Source organism: Rhinolophus hipposideros, assembly GCF_964194185.1.
Source record: "Rhinolophus hipposideros genome assembly, chromosome: 4".
Taxonomy (NCBI): domain Eukaryota; kingdom Metazoa; phylum Chordata; class Mammalia; order Chiroptera; family Rhinolophidae; genus Rhinolophus; species Rhinolophus hipposideros.
This window is the reverse complement of record NC_138050.1, coordinates 101,072,645-101,094,032: the sequence shown is the minus strand read 5'-3', so window position 1 is coordinate 101,094,032 and position 21,388 is coordinate 101,072,645. Positions and strand designations below refer to the sequence as shown.

Genomic DNA, 21,388 nt, shown 5'->3' with positions numbered 1-21,388 from the left:
CCAGGGAAGAGCTCGTCCTTCTGTTTTATTTGCCTACGGGTTCTTTTCCCCCTTCCCTTCTGACGCTCGTCTCCTTGCACTCTTACCTCTAGGGACTCCACTCCAGGTGGACCTTTGCAACCCGGTCCCTGGGAGGCAAGTCTGGGCGTGTTTTGTTTTACTGCTTTGTTCTGTTTTCATCTCTACTGATGATTCAAATGCATAATGAGCTTTGGAAAAACAACCGGCCTAATCCTCAACCTTGGGCGGGCCGCATGATTTCATCCTTTACTTATGCTATTACTTCTATTTAGTACACCCTTCTCTTTATATAATACTTATTTAACTGTTGTTTGTTCAAGACCCTTCAAGCTCAGATGTGACTTCCTTGAATCCCTATCCCCTCACTAAACAGAATTAATTGCTTTTTCTTTAGCATTTTATTTCCCATACAGAAGCAGCCCTCTCATAGATGCAGTCTGGACCCATAGCCAGGCAATACATTGAAAAACTGGATTAAACGTTGAGTTGTACACTGTATATAACAGAACTTGCTGGTATATAAGTTATATCCAAATAAAGCTGTTTACAAGAAAATTCAGTTAAACCAGAAAGTCATGAAAAAGTATAAGACCTTAAACAGTTTATTTTAACTTAAGACACTTTTTAGGTTAAATGTATGCCCATTTGCCAATATATTGAGAAAGTCCAAGACTTTTTCTTTGCATGGGGCCTGCTGATTAAGAGTTCTGCCTCGTGTCTCTTGCATAAACTATACCTCTAAACCATGAGCTAAGATTTCCCAACATTTTGTTCCTTTATGAGGAAAATAACTTAAAGGCATTTGTGAAGCTCTCTGAGAGCAGAGTTCTTTCTAATCATTCATAGTTGCCTCACACATTCAAACAACTCACCTTTACTGGGTCTTTCCAAAATATTAAACATAGATTTTAAAGAAACAACAAATTTTATTTCTACATTGTTTCATTGGCTTGTATAGCATTCAATTAAATTATGAAAGCACAGTAACAAGTACAACTGGCATAAACAGGTTCAGGAAGAAACACAAGTAACACTGTCAGATTTGTACAGGTCAGCTGGTAGCAGAGATGGGCAGTGTCACTAGAAAAGTAGCTTCTTAACCATTTAGCATTGAGCTTGAGCTTTCAGCATGATAGGGGAATTAGTTTATGATTTACAAAGGAAATAGAATGAGTTAATTGTTAGAGGTTAAGTGGAATTAGACTTAGAGATTGTCTGCTGTATCACCTACATTTTAATTATTTGACTATATTTTTCATAGAGACTTAGAGCATTTGCGTGCAGAGAGAATGACTGTGTTAGGGGAAACCATTGGGGAAATCCCCATTCTTATGTCACCACGTGAATCTCATGAGAACAAGTGGGATTTAAAAAACAACAAAAACTGAACAGTTGTTTTTAAGCCATTTGCACTAAAGTTTATGGGTACTTCAGGAAAGGATATATATATATATATATATATATATATATATATATATATAGCACACTTTCTGTTTAAAAGTTGTGGTAGTTTCCTAAGGTTGCCATAACAAACTACCAAAATTGGATGGCTTAAAACAACAAAAATGTGTTTATTGTCTCATAGTTATGGAGGCAGCAGTCTCGGATCAAGGTATTATCAGGACCATGTTCCCTTCAGAGCTTTTGCTTGTCTCTTCCAGCTCTGATGGTTCTAGGTGTTCCTTGGCTTGAGGCTGCATGACTTGAGGCCCTAATGCTCTGTCCTCACTCACATGGTCTACTTTCCTGTGTGTCTGACCCTCAGATCTCCTCTATCATTCTCATAGAAGGACAGTGTGGAGATAAAGGCCAACCATATGAGAACAAGCAAAGTCTCTTCAGAGCTTGCTAGAACAAGGGAGTCAGCCACCATCACTTGTGTTTTGGCAGAGACTCAAAGGCAAGCAGAAGAGTGGGCAAGTTTTATAGTGGAAACATGTTCAGGTATGCCCCGATTGGAGACTTTTGACATGGGGAAGCTAACTAGTAGCTTGGCTAACTAGAAGCAGGGCATCCTATGTGATTGGTTAAGAGCGCATATTTGGCTTTCTCTGGTTGGTCCCAAGTTGGAAGTAGGGACAAAAATTAGGGAAGCTGTCAGTTATTAATCAAGCACTGCCCATTTTGGCTCAACTGTTACATTGGTTATTGTTTAGCTTCCTGGATTATTAGAGACAGTGGTCTGACTTCCTTCAAGTCTGACTTATGGATAGCAGGCTGGCTTCCTGGGTTGGTTATTGCAGTTAATAGGTGGGTGGATGTTAGTTTCCTGGGTTGGTTGCTGCAGGCTGTGAGTCAGACTTCTGTTTTTGTATGTTGTCTGGTACTGCGTATTTAGTCTAAACTATCATTGAATTTAGTGTCCACTCTATATCCAGGATTATCTCATCTTGAGTTCCTTAACCTAATTATATCTGCAAAGACCCTTTTTCCAAGTAAGATCATATTCACAGGTTCTCTCATTGGTGAGGGGTACCCTTCAACCTACTATAAGCTTCTCTTGGTTTAGAAATCACGCTTACTTGTTTATAGAGTAAAAAAAAAAAGACCTTACCTCTTACTGTCTTAAATGAGACATGCAAGTAAGTATGACTGGATTTCACCAAAGGCCTATATATACATTTTTTTCTCCCAAACAATTGCCTGGGTATCTCTTAAAGCTTCGATTCAAGCTCTACACCAATCCTTGTATGTCTATACCCCAAAACATATATTTTGGTAGTCCAGTACTTTCTATACATTTAGAGAAATCCCACCTTGGTTAGAAATCTATAAGCAACATGTGTAACGTATGAATGTTGTCTATGTTGTCTTTGACAGGAAATTAAGGACTATAACAAATCCTCTGGGTTTTTTTTTTCTTTTTTCTGCCTTCAGCATTCTGAAACTTTAATCTCATTGCCTAGCCAGAGGAGAGTATGATTTCTAGATTGAGAAGATTCTAAGACTGACATATAACAGGTATGCGCTATATTTTTAATGATTCAATTAATTCCTTTTGGATGACCTTGACGATGTTATAACTTCTTGAAAATACATGGTTGAAAAGACTTCTGGTCTTTTTTACTTAAAGAATGTGTTATTGATTCGTACTCATTTGTACAATGTCACATTTTTTCCGGTTATGCTTCTTTGATTTGTTAGAATTGAACTACCCAGATCTCATTCTATCATGCTTATGACAAATATAGAACATAATTTAAAATTCCCTTGATTCCAGGAAAAAATTTTATCTCATCTTTCCCCAGATTAATTTTTTTAGCTTATCTAGTCAAACATCAGCTTTAATGTTAAACTCCCCCTCCCATTTACAGAACAACAATTTCATACTTATGTGAAAATTATCTACAAAAATTTTCTTGTTTTCTAATAAAATATCTATTTTAAATATCTATTCCATTCAAAATGAACAATGGTGCTTATGTGACGTGGGTGCACATATACAACTGCCTTCTGTTACTTCTTCTTTGCCAAAAGCTCTCAAAAGCCCTAGTGAAGTTTGGCAGTCTTGCTTTATTTTGCTCATTAACTTGGAGGGAGGTGTCAGGTGATGAGTTTCCAAAAGCTGGGACCACGTCCTTATTCAAATTTCCTCCCAAGAGCCAAGTACAGGGGCTTACCTCTTGAATTCAAATGAGATCATACACAAATCATGCCTATCACAGTGCTTTATTACATATTAAGTACCTAATAAATGTTAATTTGGATCCTAATTGTTTCAAATTCCATGCTTCCTGCTTATTAGATGGATATGTGACCTGTGGCACACTCTAATTTCTCCAAGTCTCAGTTTCCTCATCTACAAAACATAGGCAAAAAAAAATCTAGCTTGTAGGATTGTGCTGAGGGGGAAAAAGATAAACCATGTAAAAGCACCTTTAAAAGTGCTGGTTACTTAGTACTCAATACATGTTGACTATAGTTAATATAGAAGAATGGTGGTTTATTATAGTTTTATTGCATTGTTTTCTGTAAAACTACTTTTTTAGTTGAAAGTGTTTTAATGATTTTGTTTTATATGTAATGTTTGGATATATACTATCAAACACTATAGGTATTGTAGGTTTTTTTGTTTGTTTTGGAATCAGAGTTATTTAATTCATCTCTATATTCCCTACCATGCCTTGCGTATAATATGTACCCACATATGTGGGTGGTTTGAGTGAAAGAGTAATTGGTACCATCTAGGCTCTAAACTCTTGTTTTCATTGATTTATACAATTGTAATGAATTATAAGTAGATGGCAGTCGTTTGTTTTCATTTTTATTTTTTGTCTATTCTACAGTAGAGACCAAGAAAAAAACTAAAACTTTCCCAATTTTAAAGTAGATATCCTTTCATGAATAGTTGGTTTAAATAAGTGCCACCCAAAAGTTCTTCAATTTATGTTGCTTTAGAAATAGAGATCAAGAAGTACCAGTTACTTTATTTTTTATTGTGTGAATCTAATTTTCTTCGTTTTTTAGATTTCTTTCTCAAATACTTTAGAGAGTACAAAAATGAGTAAGACATTGTATTTGCCTTTCTGGAGCTTACAGTGTAATGGAGAAATACAGTATAAAATAATGGAAATCAAATAAAAATTTGTTGAGTGTCAGGAATTTGCTAAATGTTCACATCTATTTTATTTAGTCCTCACAATAATATTAATGAAGCAGGCACTACTATTGTTCCCATTTTACAGACAAGGAACCTGAGGCCCTGGTTGGAAAGAATGTACCTAATAAACTAGTAAATGACACAACCTGGATTCAAGATTAGCTCTCTCTTACTCTAGGGCCTGTACTGTTATAAGTGATGATATTATAAAGTTATAGAAACAATTGTACTAAAGAGTGAGAAACCACATCTACCCACCAAGATCAAGAAAGACTTCTTAAAGAAGATGACATCTAAGAGAGAATTGAAAGATCAGTTGCAATGTTGACATGATCGGAACAGTGTTTTAGGAGCATTATTCTGTCAGTAGAACAGACTGAATTGGAGTGGAGATAGATTACAATCAGATACTTATTATGTGCCAGGCAAGGTTCTAGATCTCTGACCTCATGGAGCTTACATTAGTAAAAGAAGGTAGAAAAGAAACAAATGTATAAGATGTCAAGAGAAGAAACAAATATATAAGATATCAGTGGCGATAAATGCTATAAAAGAAAAATGAGGCAGGGTAAGGAAATGGAAGGTGAAGGAGGGCAGGTCATGTATTAGAGTTACTAGGAAAGGCTTCTTTACCGGTAGTATTTGGAAATGGTGAGGAGTGGTTGGATTGCAATATAATTTGAAGATGGAACCAATGAGTTTTGCCAAAAGAATTCCATGCCGCTTGTAAGAGAAAGAAGAGTCACGATTCTGGCTTGTCTTTTGGGTAAAACAATTGGGGCAACAGTCCCGAGCCACATACTTGGGGAGGATTTTTGAAAGGACCTACAAAACATCAACGATGAGTTCTTATTTATGATTATGTTAAGCAAGTTTGGTTCAGTTGCCCTCGGCACTACACCCTTTTAGAGACCTCCCTGCTAATGTCTCCAGGGTTTGGGGCCTGAACAAGAAAAATGAACTTATAATTTACCAAGATGGAGAAGACTGAAGAAGCAGGTTTAGTGGTGGTGGTGATGGACACCAGTGATGGACAGATAAGTCAGGAGTTTAGGATGGAACATACGAAGTTGAAATGCCTATAAGAAATCCAAGGGGAGATATCAGGCAGGCAGTTTGGTATCAGTCGGGATCTCAAGAGGGGTGCTCAGGTTAGAGATACAAATTTCGGACTTGTCAGCCTATAAGTGGATTTTAAAGCCATGGAACTGGGTGACGTCACCTGCAAAATGAGTATAGGGAAAAGAAAAGGCCTGAGGGTTGGGCACTAGGACATTCTAACATACATGAGAAAGATAAGGAGGAACCAGCAGAGGAAACCAAGAAGTATAGTGTTTCAAAAAGGTGGACATGATCAAATGCGTCAAATGGTGTGACTAGTTCAAGAAAGATGACTGAACTTGTCCATTGAATGTGCAAACATGGAGATCAAAGATACTGTAATAATCACTTTCTTTTTATCAACTAGAGAGCTCTAAAAATCTCTCATGAGGAAATCTAGCTATCTGTTTTGTGTTCCGTAAATTCGGGGTTCGAATCATACTTTTAGCAGGCAGTTTTGCAAAGAGAATTATTCTACAAAAAGTAAATGCTACCATTAAAAATGAAAGCATGAGACAGAATGACATTAGCAGAGAGGATGTGTCTTTCCATTGGTGATGGAACTCTATTTTGGGCAAGAAATAATTTCTGAGAAGTTTATGTTTTCTGGCTGATCAGGAAAGATAGGTGAAACCTGTCAGAAATGTCAGTCAACCGATCTGTGACAGTTCTGCACCCTAAGGCCCATTTGCATCATGTACAGTATATACCTGGCATACTTGGAAGAAGGTGATCTTCGGTAGGAGCAAAGTATAGTCATGAAGGGAAGTCAGGGGTCAGCCAAAGGCCCAGCCTGAGGAGTCTGTGGTGATAGCGAGAGATGAAAATGAAGAAGCCAAATCCAAGAAAAGAAGATGCAAAGAGGGGCAGTTCACACTCTTTAATGGCCTTTGGGTGAGTTCTTACTGGATGTGGGAATGGGGAGCCAGCTTGGGAGCTCCACTGGCAGAGACTAGATAATAACTTAATTCGCGCGTCCATTCTAATCCCTCCTCACATCTGTGTGGCTTTAGGCAATACCTCATGAGTGAGTGAGAATAATAAAACACTTCATTATTTAAATTGGAAGATAAACGTAAAGCGTGTGCTTCCCAGATGAGATTGACGTATATCCATGGCTTTTCTAAGTTACCACCGTCAGGATTCCTCAAACATGTTGTTGACTTGGAATGTTATGTGACATGATTCTAGAGACATGGGTTGTAGACAGTGAGCCATACAGTAGCTGACCATTGAAAATAGAAGTGAGTTTAAATATTTGTATTATATTTTTCTTACAAGCTTGCATTTTATTGCTGTTTGAGAGTTTAGAATGCTACAGTGGGGCTCTTTGAAGCAGGCCTTGAAATGGTTCTCATTGAAAGAGTGAAACTGTGAGTTTCAGTTTTTGTTGTATTAGTGGACTTACAATGCTTAGAAGAATAAAAGAACCTGTTTTTTAATGATGCAGCACAGTGGTTCAGAGTATGTGTTCCGGATATAGTCGTATTTGCCGCCTCTGCCATGTCCCAAGGTTCCTGCCCTTTGCTGTTATAAGTCCCAGCAGGGGAAAACCCACACACTTAGCTCACATTCAACTCTGGTATTTTCCTGCAAACAAGGATTACTATAGGCCGGTGTTCTACTTCTGAAGAACCCAGAAAAGATGCTATGAAAGCCCTGTTGATAACGGACAGATGGCATAAGGAAGTCCTGTCTTATATCTGTCTGCAATCTCTTCCAAGTGAATTTGCCATAAGCTTTGAAGCATGCTGGCATCTTGAGGCTGGCTGGCAGAGATAGGCACACAGCTCTGTATAGGAAAGGAGCAGCACTAGGGTTGTGGTTGTTATTAGGGCGGTTCACTAGTATTCTGATTCCACCCCTCTTTGGGCATATAATGGAAGAAACTTCCTTATTATGTAAAGTTGGGTGTGATCATGAACGGGCTTTGACTAGTGGAGTGTAAGTACAGGTTATTTGTGCCATTACTGGGCAGAGAACTTTAAGTGACAGCATGACTTGTCTTGTGTCCTTCCCTCTACCATGTTGACTGTGGAAGCTCATCAAGATGGAGCCTTCATCAGCCTGAGTTCCCTTAGATGGGAAGAAGCTTCCTGCCAGCCTAGTGTTGACATATAACATCATAAGAAATAAACTTTCATTATTTTAAGGCACTGAGATTTTGAGGATATTTATTACTACAGCATAACTTTGCCTATTTTTTAAAATTTTATTTTTCTTATAGTTGACGTACAATATTATTTTTTAATTTTTATTATTTTTTTAAAGATTTTATTGGGGAAGGGGGACAGGATTTTATTGGGGAACAGTGTATACTTCCAGGACTATTTCAAAGCTAAGTTGTTGTCCTTTCAGTCTTAGTTGTGGAGAGCGCAGCTCAGCTCCAAGTCCAGTTGCCGTTGCTAGTTGCAGGGGGCGCAGCCCACCATCCCTTGTGGGAGTCGAGTCAGACCGGTAACCTTGTGGTTGAGAGGACGCGCTCCAAACAACTGAGCCATCTGGGAGCTCAGCGGCAGCTCAGCTCAAGGTGCCGTGTTCAGTCTTAGTTGCAGGGGGCTCAGCCCACCATCCCTTGCGGGAGTCGAGGAGTCCAACTGGCAACTTTGTGGTTGAGCGCCCACTGGCCCATGTGGGAATCGAACTGGCAGCCTTTGGTGTTAGGAGCACGGAGCTCCAACCTCCTGAGCCACCGGGCCTGCCCAACATACAATATTATATTAGTTTCAAGTGTACAACATAGAACTCTTAAGGTAGAGTGGTGAAGGGTTAATTACAGTGGATTCAAGAAGCATGATAGGAAAGGAAGTAGACAGCAAGGGTCTTGGCTCTCAAGAAGAAGAAAGAAATAGCTGAAGGGGGTTATAAGGCCAAGCAAAGGTGGTTATTGTTGATTTCATGATGGGATGTTCAGGATAATAGGTTTGACTAAGGTAGAAGGAAATTCTGTAGATGGAATATTTGAGGAGTAATCTTGAGTGGAAGAGAAAGGAGTACAAAAGTGGACGATTGGCCTTATTCATTGAGCAAAGGCACTTTATTCATTGTAAGAAAAGGATAGACTAGATGTGGGTTCAGGTGCAGGAAGACTGGTAGGTGGGCTGATTTACCATACTCTCATTTTTTTCTTGCTATCTCAGTTAAATAAGAAGCTGAGTTATCAACTGAAAGAGGAGGGGGGAAAAGATCTGGAATATTTCAAGACAGAGGAGAAGGAGTGAAATAGTTACAAAACTTGGTGAATCCTATGGGTGTAGCATCAAAGGGCCACTGATACAATGGTCCTGAATTTCAAATGAGCCGACAACACATGTGAGTGTTTTCCAGCAAAGCAACTGGTTGGGATTTTCCTAGGGAAGTAGGATAGGGAGAGAGCTCTAAGAGGAGTGAGGATGAATGCAAAGGAATCTAAGCCAGGTAAAGAGTGAAGTGAATACATGATGGGCTGAGGGATCCTGAAAATGTAGAAGAGTCTGTGTGGTTGAACAGCTCTTCTAGTCAAAATGCTCGGAGGAATGAACGGAAAATGAAAAGAGTTTGAATCGGAGACATGGAAGAGGTGTAGTAGTAATCTGTGGGTGGTTGGGGGCGGATGGATGAGAGACAACATCAAAGAACTGAGAGGTCAAGATGTTAGAAGTACCATCGGTGTGAATGTTGAGATCCCAATGATATGTAAGAGGAGGAGTAATAGAGACTCAGTGAATCACATGCTGCAATGTAGGAGTGAGGAGTGGAGACTGGAAGTCACAAGAAAGCAGCCAGGAAGAGTAAAGCTTATCTAGTCTGATGGTGTGAACTTCAAAGACACTAAGTATTTTTAGGGAGAGGATAGAATAGCAGTTTGGCAGTGGTAACAGAGAACAGGAAAAGTGTCTCATCTCCAGACTTAGCGGCTTGAAGGTGACAAAGCAATATCTTTGGAGGATTTCAGTTCTAACTGAAAAAACGGTGAAGGGAAAGCTCACTGAAAAGGATGAAGATAAGAGACAATTTTGCTGAAGATGGATCAAGAGATCCATGGGTTACAATTGAAGGATATACAAGAATTGGGGAGTGGGTGACATATCAAATTAGGGGACTGACTGAGCCTAATAAGGATGGGTCTTCAGGATGAGGATGACATGGGGGTCTTAGGCTTCTCCGGAGGCTGAGGTTACCAGGGATGTGGGGTAGAATGGGAATAGTGCCCACAGTTCTTAGCCAGATTGTGGAGATGACACTGTGATTTGGGGGGGAGAGAGAAATGGGGACTCACCAGAAAGGTAACTGACCTAGAGAGGACTTAACAGGAAATGAAGAATTCACTGAGTCTCTGCAGTTGTGCAGATTGTGGTGTTGAAGCCCCGGGAGCAGGTCTGTGGAACTGTAGTGGTTCCATCAGTGGACTTAATGAAATAGTCCTCCCTAAATAGAAATGTGGGAAGTCAAGGGAATGGAACGGAGAGGGTTGATTAAAGCAATATTTCAGCCATACAGAAATAGAAAAGTAGCTGGATTCTGGAGTGCTATATAAAGACATGGCTCTTCCCTTAAACAAATTATAACCTTGGTAGTCTAGAATACTGGTTAAGAACGTGAACCTTGGAGCCAAACTACCTGAATTCACATAAAATCTCTGACACTAAAAACTATCTATCTGACTTAGGGCAAATTTCTTGGTCTCTGTTAAATGAAAATTAGAATAATAGTATTAACTTTATAGGAAAAAATGAGTTAATATTTGAAGGTTAATATTAATATTTGTAAAGTTCTGACACATGGCACAGAATAACCACTATATAATGTTTGCTTCTGTTGTTATTTTTTTATCTAAAACACTGAAAACTGTCAGACACAAGATAAGCACTATGTAATTGTTTACCACTATAATCAACTGAGAGAACTAACAGAAAGTATACAGAGAGCATGCATTTTCAAGATAGGTAGGTAGAATGAGGGATAAAGTCTGTGATCATGAAATTCATACAAAAGAGCTAGAGAAGAAATCAGATTTGGATATATTACCATTAATCTGGTGTAGACTGTATGTTAAGTACAAAGGACATAAAATAATGGCATGAACAGAGTGAATGGGCTCAGTATCAGGGAAGACCTCACAAAGGAAGCAAGTCTGAAGTGATATTTGGAGGAAGGAAGGGGCATGAAGAAACAGAAAAATAAATTCTCGGGTGATTATGGCTCTGCTGAGTAAAGCTCTCAGGATTTCTTTAGCTTGATAAAATAATTCTGGATAGATTTGAGTCTCCTATTTTAGGAAGCAGTTTAACTTGTTGTTCTTTTCTTTTTGCTTGTATATCAACTTTCAGTTCTTTAAAATTTTATTTTTGGGAAAACACATGTAACTAGTATACAAGTACTTTGTATTTAACCATCTTTAGGAAAGACATTTAATAATTTTGCACATTTGCTTGTAGAAGCTTCCTTACACATGCCTTACTTTTTTTTTTTTTTTTTAATTAATTTTATTGGGTGACAATTGTTAGTAAATTTACATAGATTTCAGGTGTACAATTCTGTATTACATCGTCTATAAATCCCATTGTGTGTTCACCACCCAGAGTCAGTTCTCCTTCCATCACCATATATTTGATCCCCTTTACCCTCATCACCCACCCCCCACCCCCTTACCCTCTGGTAACCACTAAATTATTGTCTGTGTCTATGAGTTTTTGTTTCTCATTTGTTTGTCTTGTTCTTTTTGGTTTATATACCACATATCAGTGAAATTATAGGGTTCTCTGCTTTTTCTGTCTGACTTGTTTCACTTAGCATTATTCTCTCGAGATCCATCCATGTTGTCACAAATGTTCCTATATCATCTTTCCTTAACGCCGAATAGTATTCCATTGTGTATATGTACCACAACTTCTTTATCCATTCATCTATCGAAGGACATTTTGGTTGTTTCCATGTCTTGGCCACCGTAAACAAAGCTGCAATGAACATTGGCGTACACGTGTCTCTATAGAGAAATGCTTTTATATTTTTGGGGTAGATACCCAGGAGAGCGATTGCTGGGTCATATGGTAATTCTATTCGTAATTTCTTGAGGAACCTCCACACTGCCTTCCATAGCGGCTGCACCAGTCTGCATTCCCACCAACAGTGTATGAGAGTTCCTTTTTCTCCACAGCCTCTCCAACACTTGTTACTATTTGTCTTGTTGATGATAGCCATTCTGAATGGGGTGAGGTGATATCTCATTGTGGTTTTTATTTGCATTTCTCTGATGATTAGTAATGTTGAGCATTTTTTCATATGTCTATTTGCCATTTGTATGTCCTCTTTGGAGAAATGTCTCTTCAGGTCCTCTGTCCATTTTTCAATTGGATTGTTTGTTTTTTTGTTGTTGAGTTTCATGAGTTCCTTGTATATTTTGGATATTAGCCCCTTATCAGAGGAACTGTTTGCGAAAATCTTCTCCCATTCAGTTGGTTGCCTCATTATTTTGTCAATAGTTTCTTTTGCTGTGCAGAAGCTTTTCAGTTTCATATAATCCCATTTGTTTATTTTAGTTTTTACTTCCATTGCCTTTGGAGTCAAATTCATAAAATGCTCTTTGAAACCAAGGTCCATAAGTTTAGTACCTATGTTTTCTTCAATGCAGTTTATTGTGTCAGGTCTTATGCTTAAGTCTTTGATCCATTTTGAATTAATTTTGGTACATGGTGACAGATAGCAGTCCAGTTTCATTCTTTTGCACGTAGCTATCCAATTCTGCCAGCACCATTTATTGAAGAGGCTGTCTTTCGTCCATTGTATGTTTTTAGCTTCTTTGTCAAAAATTATCTGTCCATATTTATGTGGTTTTATTTCTGGGTTCTCAATTCTATTCCATTGGTCTATGTGTCTGTTTTTCCGCCAATACCAAGCTGTTTTGATTATTGTGGCCCTGTAGTACAAGGAAAAATCAGGGAGTGTGATACCTCCAGTATTGTTCTTTTTTTTTAATATTGCTTTGGCTATTCGGGGTCTTTTGTGGTTCCAAACAAATCTGATGATTTTTTGTTCTATTTCTTTAAAAAATGCCATTGGGATTTTAATGGGGATTGCATTAAATCTGTATATGGCTTTGGGTAATATGGCCATTTTAACTATGTTGATTCTTCCAATCCATGAGCACGGAATGTCTTTCCATTTCTTTGTGTCTTCTTCAATTTCTTTCAAAAATGTCTTATAGTTTTCAGCATATAAATCCTTCACATCCTTGGTTAAGTTTATTCCTAGGTATTTTATTCTTTTTGCTGCAATTGCAAAAGGAATTGTTTTTTCTATCTCTTTTTCTGAGATTTCATTGTTGGTATATAGGAAAGCAATGGACTTTTGTACGTTGATTTTGTAGCCAGCAACTTTACTATATTCATTGATTGTTTCTAATAGCTTTTTGGTGGAGTCTTTAGGGTTTTCTATATATAGCATCATGTCATCTGCAAAGAGTGACAATTTAACTTCTTCATTCCCAATTTGGATGCCTTTTATTTCTTTCTCTTGCCTGATAGCTCTGGCGAGGACTTCCAACACTATGTTGAAAAGCAGAGGTGATAGGGGACAACCTTGTCGTGTTCCTGAACGTAGAGCAAAGGGCTTCAGCTTTTCACCATTAATTATGAGGTTAGCTGAGGGCTTGTCGTATATGGCCTTTATTATGTTGAGGTATTTTCCTTCTATACCAATTTTAGTAAGTGTTTTAATCATAAATGGATGTTGTATCTTATCAAATGCTTTTTCTGCATCAATTGATAGAATCATATGATTTTTGTCCTTTATTTTGTTTATGTGATGTATCACATTGATGGATTTGCGAATGTTGAACCATCCTTGTGCCCCGGGGATGAACCCCACTTGGTCGTGATGAATAATCTTTTTAATGCATTGTTGTATTCGATTTGCTAGAATTTTGTTTAGGATTTTAGCATCTGTATTCATCAGAGATATAGGTCTGTAGTTTTCTTTTTTTGTGTTGTCCTTACCAGGTTTTGGTATCAGGGTAATGTTGGCCTCATAAAATGAGTTAGGGAGTACTGACTCTTCTTCAATTTTTTGGAAGAGTTTGAGCAGGATTGGTATTAGATCCTCTTTGAAGGTTTGGTAGAATTCACTGGTGAAGCCATCTGGTCCAGGACTTTTGATTTTGGGAAGGTTTTTGATGACTGATTCAATTTCCTTACTGGTGATCGGCCTGTTAAGATTTTCCAGATCTTCATGATTCAGCCTTGGAAGGCTATATGTTTCTAAGAACTTGTCCATTTCTTCTAAGTTATTAAATTTGGTGGCATATAGTCCTTCATAGTATTCTTGGATAATCCTTTGTATTTCTGTGGTGTCCGTGATAACTTCCCCTTTTTCATTTCTGATTTTGTTAATTAGTGTCTTCTCTCTTTTTATCTTAGTGAGTCTAGCCAAGGGTTTGTCGATTTTGTTAATCTTTTCAAAGAACCAGCTTTTTGTCACATTAATTTTTTCTATTGTCTTTTTGTTCTCTATTTCATTTAGTTCTGCTCTGATTTTTGTTATTTCCTTTCTTCTGCTGACCTTGGGTTTCGCTTGTTCTTCTTTTTCTAGTTTTTTAAGGTGTAACATGAGGTTATTTATTTGGGATTTTTCTTGTTTCTTGAGATAGGCCTGTAATGATATAAATTTCCCTCTTAAAACTGCTTTCGCGGCATCCCAAAAATTTTGGTAGGATGTATTTTCATTGTCATTTGTTTCTATGTATCTTTTGAGCTCTCCTCTAATTTCTTCTTTGACCCAGTCATTCTTTAAAAGTATGTTGTTTAATCTCCATGTATTTGTGTTTTTTCCTGCTTTCTTTTTGCAGTTGATATCCAATTTCAAAGCTTTGTGATCAGAGAATATGCTTGGTATGATTTCAATCTTCTTAAATTTGCTGAGGCTGATTTTGTGTCCCAATATATGGTCTATCCTTGAGAATGTTCCATGTACACTAGAAAAGAATGTATAGTCTGATGTTTTCGGATGAAGTGCTCTATATATGTCAATTATGTCCAATTCATCTAATGTGTCATTTAGGGCTGCGATTTCGTTATTTATCTTCTGTTTGGATGATCTATCCATAGCTGTCAATGATGTATTTAAGTCCCCTAGTATAATTGTGTTTTGGTCAATTTCTCCCTTTAGTTCTGTTAGTAGTTGCTTGGTATATTTCGGTGCTCTCTGATTGGGGGCATAAATATTGATGACTGTTATGTCTTCTTGTTGTATAGTCCCCTTTACCATTATGAAATGTCCATCTTTGTCTCTTGTTATCTTTTTCACCCTGAAGTCTGTTTCATCGGAAATCATTATGGCTACACCTGATTTTTTCTGGGTACCGTTTGCTTGAAGTGTCAATTTCCACCCTTTCACTTTGAGTCTATGCTTGTCCTTGTAGCTGAGACGTGTCTCTTGTAGGCAGCATATGGTTGGGTTTAGTTTTTTGATCCAATCTGCTACTCTGTGTCTCTTTATTGGTGAGTTCAGTCCATTTACATTTAGGGTGATTATTGATATGTGAGGATTTCCTGTCATTCTGTCTTTAGTTTTCTGGTAAGGCTGTGTCTCCATTGTTTCTTTGCCTTTTTGTTGTTGTCTGTTATTTCTGTGTGGTAGTATTCTATGATGTTTCCCTCTGTTTCTTCTTTTATTACAGTATATATTTCAGATTTGGATGTTTTTTGAGTGGTTACCCTTGAGTTTATGTAAAAGAAAGTTTGATATTTAGAGTATTCCAGTTTCTTCAGTACGCTTACTTTCTCTATTCCCATATTCCAGTTCAGGCCATTACGCTCCCCTTTTTTATGTTTCGGTTGCCACAAGTTGTCCCTGTTGATGGTGGTCTAATAGCCTCCTTTAGTATTTCTTGTAGTGCAGGTCGTGTATTAGAAAATTCCCTCAGCTTCTGGATGTCTGGAAAGGTCTTTATTCCTCCTTCATATCTAAAGGAGATCTTTGCTGGATATATTATTCTTGGCTCATGATTTCTCTCTTTCAATAGTTTGAATATTTGGTTCCATTCCCTCCTAGCTTGTAGAGTTTCTGCTGAAAAATCTGATGATAATCTAATGGGCTTTCCTTTGTAAGTTACCGTCTTCTTTTCCCTGGCTGCCTTGAGGATTCTTTCTTTATCATTGATTTTAGACAGCTTCAATACAATGTGCCTTGGTGAAGGCCTGTTGGGATTGAGGTAATTAGGTGTTCTATTTGCTTCTTGGATTCGAGGATCCAGTTCTGTCCACAAGTTTGGGAAGTTCTCATCGACGATTTGTTTGAATATATTCTCTGTTCCCTTCCCTCTTTCTTCTACTTCTGGTATGCCCATTATTCTTATATTGCTCTTTCTGATGGAGTCAGAAAGTTCTTGTAGAGTTCTTTCATTTCTTTTAAGTCTCAAGTCTCTTTCTTCTTCCCTCTGTGTAAATTCCAGGTTCCTATCTTCGATGTCACTGATTCTTTCCTCCATCTGGTCAACTCTACTACCTAAGCTGGATATTTTATTGTTAATTTCTTCTATTGAGTTCTTAATCTCCAGAAATTCTATTTGGTTCTTTTTCAAGATTTCAATCTCTTTTGTAAAATGCTCATGGTGTTCTTTGATTGTGTTTCTGAGTTCATTAAACTGCCTTTCTGTGTTTTCTTGCATCTCGTTCAGTTTTTTCAGAATTGCGATCTTGAATTCTCTGTCATTTAAATCACAAAGGTCCATATCTCTAAGTTCCTTTTCTGGAGAGTTTTCACTTTCTTTCTGAGCTGTCTTGTTGCCTTGGTTATTCATGGCAATCACTGATTTACTATTTCTCTTCCTAGACATCTACAGGAGTGTCTTCTGCAACAGGTTGATAGGTATGCGAAGAGCTTTTGGAGTTCCAAAGCTCTTTATGCACCAGATTCAGAGCCCGTTTGTTTCAGCAGTTCTGTTTACTCCTGCAGGGATCCGCCCAGATAGGTGGGGCCAGGGGCGGGGTGAGTTGTGAGAGGTGGCCCAGAGCAATGGCGGCGACCACCACCACAGCCAGTCCTGCTTCCACAGCTCCCTCCCCTTTGCCGGAACTAGTTGAGCTGCGAATCTGTGTCTGCGGTCCACAGTTCTCAGAGCAGCAAATATTCTGTCCTTTAATCCGACACTGCTACTTTATAGCTTCTAGCACCGGGCAGGTGGGGGCGGGGCGAGCTCTGGGAGGGTAGGGAGGGGGCGGCTAGTCTCCGTGCTTAGGGCTTCCGTTCTCCGCTCGGCAGTGAGGGCTTAAACCACCGATTTCAGCCCTCTTCCCTCAGTCTTTGCTCCGAGGTCTGCCGTGAGCGAGCGTTGGGTTCAGCGGTTTTGTATGCTGCCCCCTCAGCCCTGTGGGCCGTAAGCGGAGCCCTAGCAGTCCGAGTCCTTCCCTCTCCCGCAGCAGCGGAAGATCCGGGCGCAGCGGGCTCCCGAGCACCGAGCTAGGTCTGTGTCCTGCGCCCGTGCGGCTCCTTCTCCGCACTTCTCCTCTCCCTCCTCCCCCGCTCGCGGGATTCACCCACCTGGAGGTGAATTCAGTAGTCGGCCTCTTCGTCTTGCCTGTCTGCTGTGCAAGGAGTCCTTTGTGGAGTTATTGTTGTCCGATTCGTTGTAAATTCCAGGGGAGCGTTACAGAGGCTCACCTCACGCCGCCATTTTTTTTTCCTACTCACATGCCTTACTTTTTATGGCAGCATTTTACTTCTTTTGGCTTGCAAAGTGTATCATGACTTTTTTATGATTGGAAAGATTCACAGGTTCTATAAAAATCAATTAAGATTTATTTTTTTAAAAGGATGTCATCTAAATAGAAAACAAAAAAAAACACAAACAAACAAAAAAAAGAAAACAAAGCCACATGTTCAAATGTTAAAAAGGAGATGACAATTTCAGAAGTATTTAACAACATTACATTTCTTTTATTAATCATGCAAACTTATATGATCTCCTTTATGTAGGAAAGGACAGGCAAATTCAGATACCCTTTTTCCTAAATCTGGTAATTTCCTTTACTCTGCCAACTCAGCCTTCATTTGCTGATAGGGGAAAGAACTGTGTTGGTAGGGGAAAGAACTCTTCCACCTTTCAAAGGAGAAAAATACCCCCTCATCTTATCAGTTACTCATAGATATAGAAGACATTGAAATACGATTTTAAACCTGCATAGGGCTTACCCTGGCCAGAACAGAACTGGACAGAAGTGCAGTGTCTATATCTTATACCCATGGCAGAATTTGCTAATCCAACGTGGCACTGTTTCTCCCTGATTCTGGCTGTAGTTTTAGAATCCATTTCATCACAGTACTGAAGGTACCAGCTACTAATCCATAGTAATTATTGCGCACTATGTACGCCAGGTGCTATGTAAAGCATGTTACGTGTATTACTTTAATTGTTGTAACAGCCCTGCGAGGTTTTATGGATGAGGGCACTGATGAGCCAAGAAGTTAAGAAACTTGCTCAAGATCCTAACAGCTGAAAAGCTGGAGAACCGAGATTCAAGTACAGTTCTACTTTCCTCCCCATATCTCTCACTTAACCATTGTATTTTAATTTTTGGAACTAATGATCAAATGTCATTGCCATTTCTGTAAGGTATTTGGCAACTAATTTACTTTTAGGATCACCAGGATATATGAAAAGAAAAAAAAAAGCAAAAGAAAAGTGAAAGATTATCTATATTGAATATTTTGTAGAAAGGTGAGCCAAAAGGGCAAAAGAGACAGAAGAATGTCAGACAACAAAGAAAAGAAGAGTCAAGGAGTTCTTGAAGAAGGTAATAAAGTAATCCTAAGAAATAAATAATTAAAAGATAAACAGCAACAAAGAAGTCTATATGATAGGACAATTGTGTTAAAATTTATAACAAATTTGAATATAGGGAAGCTGTTAAATTTCTCCAGGAAGAAACTCAGTGTTTAGAAAAGGCATAACCACCTGAAAATGCAGGCCTATAACGAAAATCTGTCAACTATAATTGCTATATCGTTGTTATGGTTGCAGTATAATTATAACATATGTGTAAGTGGTCTGGATAAAAACAATTGGGACAATCAAAATATTTATACTGTTCCATAAAGAAACAGGTGTAGCATTGCAGTAGGCGATTTTGAATTGCCTATTATTATGGTCTTTGATTTTGGCTCTGTTTACATTGAGAAAGGGAAGAGAACCAACCCTAAATTTAGTTTATTTATGAAAAAACATCACATTTTTTATGACTGTGAGTAAGGAAACATAACTTTCTTAGATTGTTTGCATTACAATTTGTCATGCACTTCATTCTTTTGTCTAGCTCTGGCTAAACAAGACACGTCTTCATTGACCGATGCTGTAAAACAAGTTGCAAAGCAACAGCAGTCACAAACGTCAGAAATAGAAAAAAATAAAAAGGTTCTGTTTCATTTGCAGGTAACCTGTCTTATACTATCTTCTGAATGAGTATTTTTTTATATAACTATGTTAAATTAGTAATAGGGAAGTTATTAAGGATACTTAATTTGGGGATACAGTTTTAAATGCATATGTTTTTGTATTTACCTTTCTTATTCTATTATCACTAAGTGAAATCTATATGAGTATTCCCGTTTCATGGAATATTTTATACACCCATTATACAAAGATTCAACAATGTCTTCTTGCAACTGTAGTATGAACAAATAAAACCCAGTGTGTCACAAATAATTATTTTAAATTCACTTTTATTTTCCCTAAAATGCTGAATTGAAGGACGGTTGAGTTTGTAAGCCAGTGTTTTGAAAGCTATGGCTTGTGAGTTACTAGTTGTCAGTTAACATTTAAAGTAGATAAGGAACATTGCTGTGTTCTTTATGTTTCCTAATATACTTATAATTCCATTACAAAGGATCTGGAAGCCATGCTTGGTTTTTGCATACAGAATAATTAGATATAACTATACTCTGTTAACATAGCTAAAAAAAAGAAAGAAAAAAACAAAATGGAAACAATACCTTTGTACAGGTTTTTTGTTTTTGCTTTTAAATATATAATAGAAATGAAAAGAATAGGTTTTAGAGTTGAACTGCCTAGTTTGGAAGACAAGATTTGCTACTTCCAGGTCTGTGCTTTAATTTCTCTGTACTTCTGTTTTCTCATTTGTAAAATGGAGATAATTGTAGGACCATCATTTAATCATGATGATTAAGTGAATTAATACTTGTAAATATTATATATGGTATCCTTGCTAGGACCAGATTTTGATATTTTGGCTTTAGGTATTAATGCCTCAGCAGAGGCATGGTAATAATTATACTATTATGGTAATATGGATTTCTTACAAATATTTGCATTGCATTAGCTACTTAGAAAAGAATACACATTTACACTAGAATCTAATACAAAAATAATAATGTCTCAGATTTCTATAAAGACATTTTCTATAAACTTCTCAGTCTTCAAAATGTTTCAAAGATGTTGTCTCACTTACATTGAGGGCCTACTTTCTATTACTGTGTTTCCCCGAAAATAAGACCTAGCCGGACAATCAGCTCTAATGCGTCTTTTGGAGCAAAAATTAATATAAGACCTGGTATTATATTGTTATGTTATGTTATGTTATGTTATGTTATGTTATGTTATGTTATGTTATGTTATACCCAGTCTTATAGTAAAATAAGACCCGGTCTTATATTAATTTTTGTTCCAAATGACGCATTAGAACTGACTGTCTGGCTAGGTCTTATTTTCGGGGAAACACGGTAAGCATTTTGCTCAACATTATCCTCTTTCTTAAGTTTCTCACCATCTATTAAAGAGGGAGCAAAAAAGTAAACAAATAATTACACTCAGGGCAGCAGTGTCAGGAATAGAGGCATGAACACAGATTTAACACTGAAGAAGGAGTGACCCCAAAGAAAGTGATGATTCAGTTGAGTGGTAAAGGACAGTTGGAGTTCACTTGAGTCATTAGGTGTCTGGGAAGGTTAAGGGTTCGGGGGTGAGCAGGATGATGTTCCAGTCAAGAAGAACCCAAGAAAATTCACAGAGGCCTGAAACCACATTAATACGTTTCATAGAACTAGAAGTTAGTTGGTGGTATAACATAGAGTGTTTTGAGAAGTGGGAGGCAAACAATAAACAAAATAAAGAAATAAACCGAAAGAAGGTAATTCCACTGATCGATGTATTAAAAAAGAAATACAACAGGATAATGTATGGAGAGTAACTGGGGGAGGAGGGTGTGTGGTTAACTTATATTTTGATTCAGGAAGACCGTTCTGAGGAGTAATAAAGCTGAGTTGTGAAATACAAAGACACTATCAGGTAATAGCTAGGGGTAGAGAATTCTACAGTGGAACAATTACAAATGCCCTTAGGTGGGAGGGAACTAGACATATTTAATAAACAGAAAGGAGGCGGGCAGGTGGAGAGAATACTATATGAGAAAGATGGAACAGTATACATGGATGAGAGCACATGCAGCCTTGTAAGTCCCCTTAGGAATTAGAATTTTAGTTTTAATGCAACGGGAAACCATTGGAGAATGTTGAGCAGGGAAGTAATATGATGAGATGTATATTTTTAAAAGATTCTCTGGCCTAATATATGGAGCCTGGCTGAGGTACAGAGGGAAGAAGTGAAACGGAAAGAGCGGTTGGAAGCTAGGCCATGCTACAAAAAATAATCAGAAGTGAATTTGGAATTTTATTTTGGCA

At 37.9% G+C, this 21,388-nt stretch overlaps 1 protein-coding gene across 1 annotated transcript in view; it reads left to right on the top strand.

Moving 5' to 3' along the window:
- The window catches only part of CCDC122 (coiled-coil domain containing 122), a 42,781-nt gene that overhangs the window by 1,286 nt on the left and 20,107 nt on the right, over positions 1-21,388 (top strand). The window contains exons 2-6 of the mRNA XM_081045723.1: positions 93-135; positions 1,809-1,965; positions 2,899-2,982; positions 18,410-18,489; positions 19,009-19,124. Of these exons, the coding sequence (XP_080901849.1) occupies positions 18,444-18,489; positions 19,009-19,124 (162 nt within the window). The 5' untranslated portion in view covers positions 93-135; positions 1,809-1,965; positions 2,899-2,982; positions 18,410-18,443. The remainder of the gene's footprint in view (positions 1-92; positions 136-1,808; positions 1,966-2,898; positions 2,983-18,409; positions 18,490-19,008; positions 19,125-21,388) is intronic.